The 15,355-nt window shown below is 36.3% G+C and overlaps 2 protein-coding genes across 5 annotated transcripts in view; one reads left to right on the forward strand and one right to left on the reverse strand.

Annotated features, from left to right (window-relative positions):
- Positions 1-4,352, forward strand: part of LOC124114450 (ras-related protein Rab-7L1-like) — a 213,495-nt gene extending 209,143 nt beyond the window's left edge. Inside the window, exons 6-7 of one of the 2 annotated variants that reach the window (XM_048401496.1) lie at positions 3,644-3,735; positions 4,313-4,352. In XM_048401496.1, the coding sequence (XP_048257453.1) occupies positions 3,644-3,692 (49 nt within the window). In that variant the 3' untranslated portion in view covers positions 3,693-3,735; positions 4,313-4,352. Of the gene's footprint in view, positions 1-3,643; positions 3,769-4,312 lie in introns of those variants that run through there. The other variant, XM_048401495.1, reaches the window with a different exon arrangement.
- Positions 3,641-15,355, reverse strand: part of LOC124114452 (ankyrin repeat domain-containing protein 26-like) — a 792,436-nt gene continuing 780,721 nt past the window's right edge. For all 3 annotated transcript variants that reach the window (XM_046475021.2, XM_046475020.2, XM_046475019.2), the window contains 3 exons: positions 10,299-10,471; positions 5,376-5,548; positions 3,641-4,407 (listed from right to left, as the gene is read on the reverse strand). In XM_046475021.2, coding sequence (XP_046330977.2) covers positions 4,286-4,407; positions 5,376-5,548; positions 10,299-10,471 — 468 coding nt within the window. In that variant the 3' untranslated portion in view covers positions 3,641-4,285. The remainder of the gene's footprint in view (positions 4,408-5,375; positions 5,549-10,298; positions 10,472-15,355) is intronic.

Consider the following 15,355-nt stretch of genomic DNA (forward strand, 5'->3'; position numbering starts at 1 on the left):
CGACGTAGAAGGCTGAGGAGACGTAGAAGCAGGTCCCATAATGGGCAACGATGTTATCAATAAAGCTGACGGCAAGGGAGGCGTCGATCTTTATGAGGGAGGGAGTCTCCGAGTTGTGAGCCATGATAAGGGGGATGACATTTCCTAGATAATCATAAGTAAGAGTTGAAGGAGCACGGTGACAAGGGGTTGCAATATCGGCACTGCGCTGTGAAAGTACAGGACCTTGTACAATCAAGGCAGAGAGGGTGAGGGTCCCGACTAGATTTGTTCCTGTGGCAGTGGGTACAACGAGGCGTAAATTCTGGAATTTAAGCAAAATCATAACAATGTGCCAAACACACAACAGAAAACAAGAGGCATAAATGTAACTCAAATTAACTTTTGTTTAAAAGTTTACGTGAGAAAACCATTAGGCAAAAGATAGTGAAAAGCAAAGCTTTGAACACAAAAACAAAATTAATGGATTACCGAAGCCAACTAAAAGAATTCAGAACGCAAGACACAAAAGTACGTGGCCACATGGCAAGTTAAAAATAGACAGAAGGAACAACAATATGCCCATAAATTACCGTGACTGGACCCACAAACGAGGATAGACGTTACAAAATAGGTATGGGAAGACCACAAAGGGTACAAACCATAAACCGAAGAGAATATAGTAGCAAACGATGAATGAAGAAACACGCAATACAGCAACACAATAAGCCTTATTTCCACAAGGGATGCAACAGTATGTCTGTCCGTGGATGTGACGTCATAGATTCCGGGTCACATGCCAACTGTGTGAGGGTGCTGTCTCTACTAGTTGGAACAACTTTTCTTCATGAGCTGGATCTCACACAGTTCGTCTTTCTGTCCGAAAACAGCAATAAATGCATTAAGGAGTAATGCAGGATAAGTTAAAAAATCTATTGATATAGTCAAGTCTAGTCTTTATTTGTATATAAGATAGATAGCTAGCTATGTGATAAATCACAACGAATAAGGAAATGTGGTTTTAATTCATGAAAAAACAATGTTCTATCATGACGTCATTTCTGGAGATTCAAAACTTCATGATGTCACATATTAGACTAGATTATTTTTGAGAGGGAAGTGTCTAGTAAGTTGTTACCCATAGATGTAGCTGGACTACACAGATAAATGCAGTGGCCGAACGATCGCATCTAAACATGGTGAGATGTGTTACCAAGACTTTTAAAGGGAAGTGCACAAAATGATCTTTTACAGACCACATAAATCTCCAAGAACTTGGTAAGAGAGAATGTGTACATTCATTAATGCAAAATGGCCAAATGTTGTATTTCACTGAATATTAATATTTGAGATAATAGTGTTAAAATTAGAACACATATAAAGATGTTCTAAACAATGGGGTGTTTACTGGTGTTGTGATTCAGGTGAGGTGTGTGACAAATGGCATAATAGGAAGATACCTATCAAATCATTTCCCTCATCATCCTTGCAAAGTGTCAGAGGAAAAAGTCAAGGGTGCAATATATTTGAGCAAAATCAAAGTGCATAGATTCAATGTGGCTTCAATGGTGGCTTTATTGAAAATTGTATAAAAATGTACCTAGTACTTTTGGGTGTCATCATTGTTTGGTACATGTGCATCTTCATAGATGCGGAGAAGGACATGCTTACAAACTCTGCATGCCACATTAAGGACGAGACATGATAGGTTGTGGAGGGTGAGTTAAAGTAGCACATTTAAACCTTTTTGGCATACTTTTACTTAAAGGATACAATAAGAGGAAAAACATAAGTTCAACATAGAGCTAATTTCATAATAATACATGCTAATGTGTCTGAATAATGAGTAAACATGACATTTTTGTTATGCAGAAACATGTTTGCATCAAAGAAGCAGATCCATCACAACTTTTCTTGAATGCCTCAAACTTTTACTACGCAACTTTGCTCACAGTGATAAATTTATCACTTACCATTTGGGAATTTATTTGCATTTGCATGTTTTGCCCATAAAATTACCTAATACTGATGTGACATTATCAAAAACATATTACTCTGTCCTTGTTGTGACCGAGTTTGACTGACTGATTAAAAAGATTTTGGATCATACACTATATTTGTAAACATGCATAGCAAACATCAGTCAGTGATATAACCACTAATACCCAATGACCTTAACAAAGATCTTGAACTCTTGCAGACTTGCAATTGGCAATTATTTGTTTTGTTGGTTGTTTAACACTGCACTCTGCTATATCCCAGCTACATGACAGTGGTCTGTAAATAATCAAGTCTGGACAAGATAGTCCAGTGATTGATATCATGAGCATCAATCCAGCAATTGGGGTTCAATGACATGCATCAACCAAGTTGGCGAGCTTGACCACCCATTCCTGTGAGTCACCTCTTACGACAAGCATAGTCACTTCATACATACGGTAAGCATGGGTTGCTGAAGACCTATTCTAACCTGGATCATCACGAGGCTAATTGGCAATTAACAAGTTGGAACTTGATATGCCTTTTGAGCTAACAATGGAACAGAAACTGATCACTCTTCTTTACAATCAATAATGATGTGGATCTGTGACTGATCTTACCAAATCTATTTCATAGCAGAGATCCATTCAATAGAAACAAGAGTTTGCCACTAACGTGGCTATATCCCCCGCCCCTGTTGCAGAATACATGACATAATTAAATCTACACAAACCCTAATCTTTTTTAACCGAGGTGGAACTTGTCATGGAAATTGTAAAAAAAAGAAGAGTTTGGAACCTAAGTCCATCTTGTTGCCATGGAAACGTAAAAAATACAAATTTCTAAAATTTCTAAATAGCAAAAGGCACCAGTTCAGCATGTACCTGACAGACCTGCAAAGTTTGATGAAAAAATATTGAACAGTTTCTGACTTATGCTCTGGAAACGAACCCTACCCTCAGAGAACCTAAGTCAATCTTGTTGCCATGGAAACGTAAAAAATAAAATTTCTAAAATTTCTAAATAGCAAAAGGCACCAGTTCACGTTGTACCTGACAGACCTGCAAAGTTTGATGAAAAAATATTGAACGGTTTCTGACTTAGGTTCTCTGAGGGTAGGGTTCGTTTCCAGAGCATAAGTCCATCTTGTTGCCATCGAAACCTAAAAAATAAAAATTTCTGAAATTTCTAAATAGCAAAAGGCACCAGTTCAGCATGTACCTGACAGACCTGCAAAGTTTGATGAAAAAATATTGAACGGTTCCTGAGTTATGCTCCGGAAACAAAACGTGACGGATGGACGTATGGACGGACGGATGGAGCCCGTTTCTATATCCCCCGGCAACTTTGTTGGGCGGGGGATAATTAAACATGCCTACTTGGGTCAGAGAAACATTAACATATTTTTTGGAAAGTGCAACTAAATACTTTGGAACTAGACTTTTATTTTCAAGACGTGTCAGATGAATTTACTTGATGTCAATCACACAAAGTCTTTAACTACATCCTTCTGAACATTTTTATAATATTAAGTGTTTTTAACTGAAACAAATGTTTAAAGTATTACTTGTGATGGTTATTTAGTACATTTAGTATATGGTGACACCTGTGCCAAAATAATTAAGCACATTTGGAGCAATAGATTCTCAAAAATATGAAAAAAAACTCTTCTTTTTTTTTGCAGGATTTCCTACTGCACAAGAAGCATCAGTTGTCCAGTGCTTTCTAAGTAAAGGATGTTTGCAGACACTGCCCCCAAGCCATGACATAAGTTAGGTGAGCTAAAAAAAGATAAAAATTCATTGTTTGGGACATGTGCAAAAAAGACATTATATATGCTCATAAAATTGGAACAGAAGGGTATTCAGTGAAACATTTCCAGATGAATGGATCAATGAATAGATGACGGATGAAATCCACAGGATAAGTTCACAATTACTAATTTGAAATAAGCTAAAAATGTAAAATTTCTTTCTACTGGTGGGACTGACAATAAAAATCACAGATTTGTCAGTTTGAAAATAAAAATAACCATGCACAATCTCACACACATGTCTCACACATGAAAATCTCATGTTAATTCCAATGTACACAAACATACATGCAAATATGAACAAGAAATGGACAATAATATTTATCATGTAAATACATGTAACTGTAAAGTCAGAATATTCTCCCTTTAGTAAACTTGGCTACTTGAAAGGAAAACAAATGTAACTCTTGACATCCTCACATGTTCAATCATGCAAGTTTTGTTGAGTGTGAACAACAGCACAGTAAAAAAATATGTTGCATGCATCAACTTAATGGAAATGTACAACCACGATCATAAAACACAATATTTCCTCTTCAGATAGTCACTGTAATCTGCAGAGGAGCTTGCAAAGGATGCCTTGAGAGATGAATCCTTTGTCGTTTTCACCACAGGTACAATATCACCATGAGGAGCTACAACAGACAAAAATTCAGAATCAGACCTTCTGAAACCATTAAATTAGGTTTCTAGATACTGGTATTTGAAACATCTGAAGAAAAAACATTAAAAAAACAACTTGCAATTTTATGCATAGGTATTAAATTATTACTTTGAATACTGATTAGGCCAAGCAATGTAAAGCATAGAAATAGAGTCAATGCCTCTATATGAATACATGACACTTTTTATGGATAGCAATTTACTATATTATTTGTCAAGGCATTGCAGTGCTACTTCTTGCTCCTTCAGCGGGTGAATGCTGAGTCCTATATATATTATATTATGGTAGGGAAATTAATCTTCCAGTTGATATGTATGGACAAACAATGAAACAGGTAGGATATATACACAATGAGTGAGCGAGTGAGTTGGGTTTAATGCCGCTTTGAACAGTATTCCAGTTATATCACGGCATGTCATCTTAATATGGGGGTAAAGTCTAATGTGATGTAGGTCTCAGGCATTTACCACTTTGGTGAAACCCACAAACATGTAATGGTGCTAACAAACCTAGAAACGTAATTAGGGCGAACAAGGATTCAAACCCACAATCACATGTTTCTGGCATGGGACGCAATTCTGCACAGCGAACTGCAGCACCTTACATGTGAAAGACTAGGGGTATTTTGTGGAAGAAATGGACTCCTGGATGACCAAGGCTATTCAGGTGAGGTGATATGGGGTTTTACATGTACGGTTATTGCACCGAGCACCTTGCAGGGTAATAACAAGTCACGTCTCTTAATGTCTTTTGTAATGACATGGCTTGGCACCGAACTACCGATTTTCCTTTCTCTATTGACTAGACCAGAGGCGATCCCTAGTTCATACTGACTGAATCTGTCAATAAAAATATGTATGTGTGCTACATGTCTTTATGTTTCTTGCAAAACAGTTATAAGCAAAGTTTGTTATATATATTGGTCTTTGGGCTTCCAACCTGCTTCTAAGTGTTTTGCAATGCTGCGGTTGAGGTCGGCTCGGAGTTTGTTACTGAGGGGATCCTCTGTTGTGTTATTCAGATGACTGCTTTCCGGAGACATGACATTACTGATAGTAGACAAATTGAGGTTGTTGAAGGATGTCACAAACTTGCTACGGTGTCTTTCAGATCTGGAAGGAAATTGATAGCATTAAAAACTATTCTACTTATCTCATACCAAGTCCTTCGAAATTTACGGAACACAACTAACTTTCTGTCTATAAACTAACTTACAAAAAAACTTTTAACAATAGATCAATAAGCAGAAATCAGAGGTACATCAGTGCACCCTACTTATTGTGGAATCAGAAAGATCACACAAGGACAAAGAAGGATAAACAAAAAGATATCAGACATCTCTACATCTCATATTCATTACATAACACAATGATACATAGAGGATATTCCATGTGTCGAGTGAAATATTATGTTTCTCTCATCTTGTGACGCCACTCATGAAAATATCTCCTTTCCCCCTGTCACTCGATGAGAGAAACATGATATTTTACTCGACACATGGAATATCCTATTCATCATATACTTTTTGTGTAATTAATTAAATCGTAAAACATCAAATGTAAAAGCTTGAAACATAAATTCTCCCTACCCAACACACAGGGACCGTTCACCACTTCTTGTATTTATGACTTATAAAATAGTTTTGTGTTTCCAAAATCATAAAAAATATAAATAAAAGTGTAAAAAAATATTTAGGGTCGGGATTTTTATCAAACATGTAGATATGATAACATGCAAAATCAACTTTAACAAAAAATATTCTTGAAAACTAGGAGACCGCTGTTGGAAGCGAAAGAATACACGCTGGTCAAGTAACAAAAATGGCGCTTTGCAAAACAAACAGTCTCGATTGACGAGTAAAATGAGAAATTGGAATGGAAAATTATAACAAATGGCAAGAAGTGATATTGACTCCATAAAAGACCGTCTGTCATTATTTTGCCTTGTCAATGTGGACAAAGAATGTCAACAGATTGTGTACGGGCTAGTCACTTATGACAAAGGGAGGCAATTTAATAGGAGGTAACTCTTGTATGACAATAGTTCCAAAGTGTTATGTTCACTGCAATGAAAATATCACTTTTCTCAACTTCAGAAAACTCAGTCCTTCACACTCACTTCACAATATAATAAATGCATAACTTGATATGCAGAGGGCCAAATAATACATGGTACATTAAGGCTGAACGCCTGAATGTGGAGTCAACAGTTAAAATGTCAAGTCAACAATTAATATGTCAACAAATACAAACCCTTGACAAAGGTTGTTGTAATCATTGACATTTTACAGTTTCTTCACAAACACTAAGGACTTATAAGAACAAACACTCTAAATCTGAATGATTTGAACAAAAATGACATCATCATAAAAAAACCCATACATGTCAAATATTCCCTTACTCAGTGTGGGAATTTCATTGATGTGTACAGGGTTACATATGCATTTGGAAAAATATCAAACAATAGTTATCATTGCGTATGATTCTTAGGAAACTACCTCTGTTACATCATAGCTACAAATTCCCTTGCCTACCATTACACAAATCTTTTAGTTTTAGATTCTCAACAGACGTCCTTCTTCACTGCCAACAATTTCTAAACTAGTTTTGAGGTAAACCCTATCCTCAGGCTTAATGCCAATAACCTTCATAGTCCTAGATGCAGATAAATTGGGGAGGTAGGAGGGACTACCTCCTGATGAAACAGTCCTAGATGCAGATGGACGGACGGACTGACAAACACACCAGGTGATGGCCATATCCCCCGCATCATATGCCAGGGTTATAATTAGGAGATAAACATACAACATTCCAATTGAATTTGGAACCGAACGCGCAGCGTGAAGTTTCAAATATCAAATTTATTGCAGTTAAATGTACAGATAACCTAGCTCTACATTGAAAACACTGTATGTATGTTTATCTCCATCCTACCATGACTAAATAAAACGCGAACTCTTTGGTGTTAGCAAATATACTGAGTGAAGTGGCATGGGTTGAGTGAAGTGTTTTGAGTGGGTTATTGATAAACGGAATCACGGAACAAAATATGGCGCTGTATATACTAAAGCAGTTTGTTTACACTGTAATACTTCACTCGAACATATGACAGGCATTGAAAGCATATAAGCAAGGCAATTTGGTAAACTAACATGAGGTGGGCATCCCTAAAGAAAACAAGATAACAAATCCTCCCAGCCCCTACAAATTTGAAAGAACAAATTATCTGCCTGTTAAGTCCACTTGATGAAGAATTTCTATCTGATCTGTCTGTCAGTGTACAAGAGTAGTTATTGAGCTATCAAAACAATACCATGGAATTGGGATTCGGAACTTTGTATTTCTATGTCAGGTGAACAGTCAAAGTCAAACTTGTTGCCAGGGAAATGGAAAAAATATAAATTCTAACAATCCCTAAATAGCAAAAGGCACCAGATGACAAACTGGTCATATGTGTGCATAGTTTCAAGGAAGAATACCTATTAGTTTTAAAGATGTAGTCAAAGTCAAACTTCTTGCCATGGAAACAGGAAAAAAAATATCTAAATTCCTAAATCACAAAAGGCACCACTTCCACCCCTGAATAATACATGTTCCAAGTTTGATTCAACACTGTTGAACAGTTTTTTTGTGTCCATTGATACACAGAAAAATGAAATTTTGAAACATTCCTAAATAGCAAAAATATAAATTTTAAAATTACAAAATAGCAAAAGGCACCACTTCAGTATGTGACTGATATATTTACCAAGTTACGATCAAATACATTGAATGGTTTTCGAGTTCTGCCCCGGAAAAGGAAATGATTACGGACAGACAGACTGGTTAATAGCTATATTCCCCTGCATTATATGCCTGGGTTGGATAACAAAGCAAGCTTTGTAAGGCTTTCTCTACATTGCACGTCACCATTATGATGTCATATCGCTCATTATGACGCAAAAGATATGACGTCACAGTCGTATATAGAAAAACGCTAAAATTCCAAGCTCTCTGTTGTCTCCAAAACGTAAATACATTCCCTTTGTAGATTTCTATCGGGTTTCCTGCACGAAATGTATTGCCACACATCCTTTGAATATTGTTGTAACCACATCTGTGCATTTTGTAACCTGTAATTGTAGATATATTTATTTAAATATGCCTATCGACAATGACTGAAAATAGTACTATTCTATGAATATTAGCTTCTGTGGTGATGCGGCCGTCAAACCAGCTGTTTCAATCAGAGGGGGTTCATTGTGATTTAATAGCCTCTGATTGACCAATCAGAATCAAGTAAATTCCAAATTCATGGTAGAATAAGCGTTTAAATACAATAACAAAACTTAGGTTTGAGTTGAAGTAGATCTATTTCCAAGAACTCAGAACTATTTTGTTATTGTTTGATGGATTGTTAGGCAAGTATATATATAGGCTTGCCCACTGTTTTACCATGTCACATGGCTCTTCATGATGTAAAGAAGAAACAATACAACAGAAGAATAAGGAAATTATTGGAATGTATTTCTTAATGTGAAAAGGTAAGAAACTATGTTATGTAGACTGATATGACATTATATATCAAACATGATGTTGCTGGATAAAACAAAACTACGGTTAAACCTTGTTATCTCAAACCCTGTTATCTTGAACCTATTCTTCGGCCCCGACCGCCACACTTATATAAATACGTATAAAATTGTGTAGTTTATCTCAAATTCGAGATAAAAATTCACAGCGAACCTTGGGCTTTTGCCTTTACTATCATGGGCATTAAATATGAACATAAGTTTTGTAATGAGTGAGTTGGGTTTAACACAGCTTTTAACAGTATTCCAGTTATTTCACAGCGTGTCAGCTGAATGTGGGAGGAAAGCCCGAAGTGATGCAGGTCTCAGACGTTTACCACTTCGGTGAAACCCACGAGCAAGAGTATGGTGCTGACAAACCTAGAAACATAATTGGGGCGAACCAGGATTCAAACCCATAATCATAGGTTTCTGGCGTGCCCAAGGGACGCAACTCTGCACAGCAATTTTGTAATGAGGTATAAACTTAAAACTAAAATAACTGTGAGAAAACCTGACCTAACATTAATGGTACTTATTCATAAAATATACTTTATACATAATACATAAAGTATGAAAACAAAATATCATTGCAATGTTCTAAATCACCTACCAGTAAGTATTAAACGATTCTAAAATTATCTGAAACAATGTTAATCTGAATGCCACGTATAACAGCATGGATAACTTTCTTAGAGCTTTGATAGACACCCTTATAGAAGAACAGTTGGCTGAATTTATAGAAGTGAGTGAGTGAGTGAGTATGGATTTACGCCACTTTTAGCAATATTCCAGCAATATCATGGCGGGGGACACCAGAAATGGGCTTCACACATTATACCCATGTCGGGAATCGAACCCGGGTCTTCGGCGTGACGAGCGAACGCTTTAACCACTAGGCTACCCGACCGCTCCGAATTTATAGAAAGAAGCAGTAGACAAACAAACAAATTTCTCAGTGAGATAATTCATGGTTATACCACTTACAGTCTTTTCGCTTGGTCTGATTATCACACTATATTGATTTATACCACTGATTTTGGTTTTCAGATTGTATTGATATATATATATTTTGCCCGTGTTATTACACGTTTTAACAGCAAACCCACACTTGTATCATATCACCTGTTGTACATATGCTTCATAACTAAATAATTTGAGTGTTTGTGATATTGAACTGATAATGCATTCACATTTTTATGAATACAAAAAAAAACATACACATGTACTTTGGGTTTGAAGAACAAAGTTGAATTTGAGAAGTAATTATACCAATATATGTAGACACATTAATCAAGCAATGGGATACTTACACAAGTTTAGACTCGGGCTTGTAGTTTCCAGTCTGCTGTAACTGGTCTGACAGTCTCATCCTCCACTTCATTTCACTTTCATATAACTCCTGCAAACGCCTTGCTTCCATCTCCTTTGTCTCACGCTGGGACACGGCCTTCTCATACTTCAGTTTCAGATCTAGATTGTCAACCTGAAGGAATGAGGAGAATCTCAATCAATCTGTTCAGTTAACCAAAAACAGGTTTGCATTATTTTACCAAAACAGAGGCTGCCTAATACCCACTATTTCCTGAATGCCCCAATACTTCCCCACCACAACGTGACCCATTTACCAAATCGGATGACAAGCTGACCTCATTGATATCTATCTATGTTCGTCTTTGATCAATAATGCTGTAAAATGCAGTACTACTTAGTCCTGTGCAGATCATCTGACTGTTATTTTAAGTCCAACTTGATATAAAATTTCTATCAAATATGTCTATCCATTTACAAGAGTAGTCATTGAGCTATCAAAACAATACCATGGAATTGGGATTCAGAGAACTTTGTTGTTTTTCTATGTCAGGTACACAACACTATAAACAGAGTCAAAGTCAATCTGGTTGCTATGGAAACAGAAATAGTAATGTAAAAAATGTTATCCTAAATAACAAAAGGCACCACTTCAGCCCCTGATTAATACATGTTGAATAGTATTTCAGTTTTGCTACAGAAACGACACCTACCTCTGTTTCAGCTAAGTCTCACTTGTTTCCATGGAAACAGGGAAAAATCGAATTATATAAAATTCCTAAATAGCAACAGGCACCACTTCAGCCAATGGTTAATACTTGTACCATCTTCCCGAGGCAAGTGAGTTAACTGACTATAAAAGTCCAGTTTCCACCCTTGCCGAACTAGGCTGGTATTATGGAGTTACATTTTGGCTGGACTAGCGAGTCTATGCATAGTCGAATCAAAATCGCGCTCCGAAATCGAAATCCGGTTCGTAAACTGTCATGCAGATTTCGGTCGATTGGAGGATTTGCAAAGCATGTGCACCGCTAACTCGTTGTCAACAGATATTTTCTAAATCTTTTCATGTTTTTAATCAAGGTGCTCACTTGATTTGATGCACTTAGCGATGTAAGACTCGTTTTATCACAATATATAGATCTTGATTATCGTTCAGATGGTCTTGATTGTGCACGGCCGTTTTGTTTGAAGCAAATGCAAGTGATATGAGAGTTGGAATCTGATTGGTCCATAGGAGAGGCATAGAAGGGACATAACTCGTAATAGCCACTGGTGGCGCTACGATCGAGCCCAGGAATGGCAAGGGTGGAAACTGGACTTTTAAAGTCAGTTAACTCTCTTGCCTCGGGAAGATGTACTTGTACCAGGTTTGGATGAAAGTCTTTCACAGTTTTCAAGTTGTGCTCCGGAAACAAAATTATTCCCAAGGGTATTGAGAAAAATAACAAGAGTCATCAGAAGATGACAAATCCCCCCACAAGCTCAAAAGAACAAATCATCTGACTGTTACTTTAAGTCCAACTTGATGAAAGAATTACTATCTAATTTGTCTGTCCATCTACAGGAGTAGATATTGAGCTATTAAAATAATACCATGGAATTGGGATTCTGAGAACATTGTATTTCTATGTCAGGTACGCACCACTATGAACAGTGTCAAAGTCAAATTTGTTGCCATGGAAACAGAAAGAATTTTTTTTTCCAAAAATCCCTAAGTTGCAAAGGGCACCAGTTGACAACCTGGGCCTAGATTTTCGAAACGATCGTAGCCCTAAAATTATCGTAAATTTATCGTAAGGAAATCGTAGGCTATCGTAGCATATTTTCGAAACTATCGTAGCCCTAAGATATCTTAAGTTCGTGCTAAATCTAAGATAGCCACATACCTGGCGTAAGGTTATTTTATCTTCATCCAAGATGGCGGCATATTTTGCCATAAATATTTTGACAAACAATTAGTCTGCTTTATGTCCAAACATTGACATTTCATTTTGTAAAACTGTGTGATTCAAATTGACACTTCGAAAACATGAAGAACGCATCAAGTATATCACGTCAAAAATGTTCTTAATCGCGACAGCGATCCACATAACTGTGGAGTCGATAGCCTACAACATATTTCTATCTGAGTCCATGCTGAAGGAGTGTGAAACAACATACCTTTATGATAATTTGGGAAGGATAAAAACGGAAGGTGTCGGCAGGCTACAGTAATGACCGTGACCTTATTGATAACTCAGGGGGAGCTAGTCTTAGTTCAAACACTAGTTGAGAGTGGTTTCCCTTTGTATTCCCCCCGGGACACCTTGCTCAATGTTACAGTTTTCATAAAGCGCAGAGTTCCGCTGTTATATTTTCTGGATCGCATTTGTGTCAATGCTTTAGTCTTTATTTTCGCATTTTATAAAATTATATCAATCTACATGTAAAAGAAAACATACAGGTTTCGCATAAGTTTTTACATCTAAAATCGTGTGGGACGGATGGTTTTAATAATTGAATTTTAACTATACAGTGTAGTAACTATTGACTTAACAAGGAAATACATGTGATCAAATATTCATCAAATATGTAATTTGTTTCGTTTTAAATTCAATACCTATGTTATCTATATCCTATTGAAAGACAATATTTGATAAAAAGTGATTAAAAACTGTCCGTTGAACATTTGCATTCTTTAAAAACAGGTGATTAATGGCATATAGATGTATTCCATTAAATATAACAATTTACTGAAATTATGACAGCAAAAGTTAAGCACAGATTTTCGTATCGACAAATCAAATAAAAATATGTTCCCATGCTCGTTCGGGTTCTCGTCAAAATGTAGCATAGTTTGCACATTGTCCAAAATTCACTTTCCAAAATATGTTCGTAGAAAAAGTGTTTTTTGAATGAAATTGACTGATCAATATAAAATAGACATTTTCAACACAATAATCTTTGCATTCAATAAACCGCTTTTAAAATAGTTTGGTCTTTTTAATATTTAAGTCTACATTATCCCGTTTTATGTTTAAAATAAGATATAGATATACTTGAGACCATTCAGACAATACCATCGTAAACGTATAGGGTCAACGGATAAATACTAGTAAATTATTCTCAGCAATTCTGTCAGACAAGCCAAACATCGTTGAACTACGTTCTGGAATAGATTTGACACATTAAAAAGTATTTCGCTCCTCAGCCAGATTTAAATCAGACAAACAAGTTTACTAGCTCTACGTAATTTAAAAGGATAGAAAATGACATTATATGTGTGTTCACGTTAACTTGTGGCGTGTTCCATGAGACAATATAACTTGACAATTCCTAAATTATCTCTCTTTGCGAAACGAAAATTAGCGTCACTGTTAAATTTTGAAAAGAATTATTGATCTAGATAGATAAAAGAAATAATTTCATCATCTAAATACTAATAGCTTGATATTGTATTTAAGTCCTTGGTTAATTCGTGAAATATATTGGATACATAAATAACAAAACAAACTTAACAAGCTTAGATTGTCGTAAAAACTTGCTTGTGGGTGCGCTGCTTCCTGAACAATTTTTGTTTTGAGTGTTTCCACGTTTAATGTTGGTGTTCACACTAAAATAAACTTGACTTTTGACATAAACACAAAAATATACCTTATACATCACCTTACATCAGACTTGAACACGCATGTTAAATGCTGAACGCATATGCTGTTCAGTCAAAGGTATCGTCATTGTCATTTAGAATAATGTCCATTACTTTCGTCCTTGACTTTGTACGCGATGTGTTTATATCATAAAGTTCTGCGCGCTCACGAGAGGACCATTTGAATGGAAAATAGTGAAGTATCTTTTGGCACGTTATTTCAATTCTAGTAGCTAAAGTGCGGTAACACTACACTTATTGATTACAACATTTATTGGTTTTGAAAAATGCTATTGCATGGCACACGAATGTTATTTGTGTTCCGGTAGTCATGGCATCTTTTATCATAAGAACAAAACGTCTACATGTAGGACATATGTAGGATTGTACAGAATTTCACTAAAATATGTGCATGTAAAACAATGTGATCTGACAATGCGATCATGAATTCTGTGTCACTTATCTATGTTGTTGTTATTGTCAGCAGCTGGGAAATCCCCGTGACGTCATTGGGAAACACCCCGCTTTTTCAATCTCTAACACAAATGAGTTCCTTGTCAGAGTTACGATAGGTATCGTAACTCTGAACGATCTGCGACAGGTTTACGATAGTTTCGAAAATCTATCTTATCTTAACCTTAAGATATCTTATCTTTGAACGTAAGTTGTTAAGATTTATCTTAGCTAAGATCGTTTCGAAAATCTAGGCCCTGGTCTTTGTGTGTGCACAGTTTGAAGCAAGAGTGCCTATTAGTATTAGAGATAAGGTCCGGACGAACACTTACCTATTAGTTTTAGACCTATTAGTGTGTCGGGACAAACACACCACTATGAACAGAGTCAAACTCAAACTTGTTACCATGGAAATAAAAGAATTGTAAATTCTAAACACGTTTTAATAGCAAAAGGCACCATTTGGCAACCTGGCCCGGGGATCATGAAACTAACTTAAGACCATATTTTGTCTTAACTCTAAAGATTAAGACTTAAGACCAAATTTTGTCTTAAATCGGGGATCACGAAGCTCAATCTATGAGAATATCTTAAGTCTAAGACAAAATTTGACCTTAAGTCCTAAGACTGCCCCTGAGTAGACTTAAGACAAAATTTGTTGCAAGAAAGTTGGCGGAGGTTGTTCGTCTCATGCGTTGCCTAGGGGCTAAAATGGAAACGATACCAATTCAGCAGACATTTCGAGACTGCTTCATCAACGACGAAGAGCTCTTTGAAAGATCTAGATTTTGTCGTTCTACCATTTGTTTCATCATTGGTTTAATCGGTGATAAACTGGCACACACCACATAGCGTTCCCACAGTCTCCCACCTATTATCAAAGTTTTGATATTCCGTCAGTTTGTTGCCACTGGGGCTTTTCACCTTTTAGTTGCTCAGTTGTTTTGGGTCAGCCATATTGGATACTGTTTACAAGAT

The sequence above is a fragment of the Haliotis rufescens genome, unplaced genomic scaffold (assembly GCF_023055435.1).
Source record: "Haliotis rufescens isolate VD_foot unplaced genomic scaffold, xgHalRufe1.0.p SCAF_22, whole genome shotgun sequence".
Taxonomy (NCBI): Eukaryota; Metazoa; Mollusca; class Gastropoda; order Lepetellida; family Haliotidae; genus Haliotis; species Haliotis rufescens.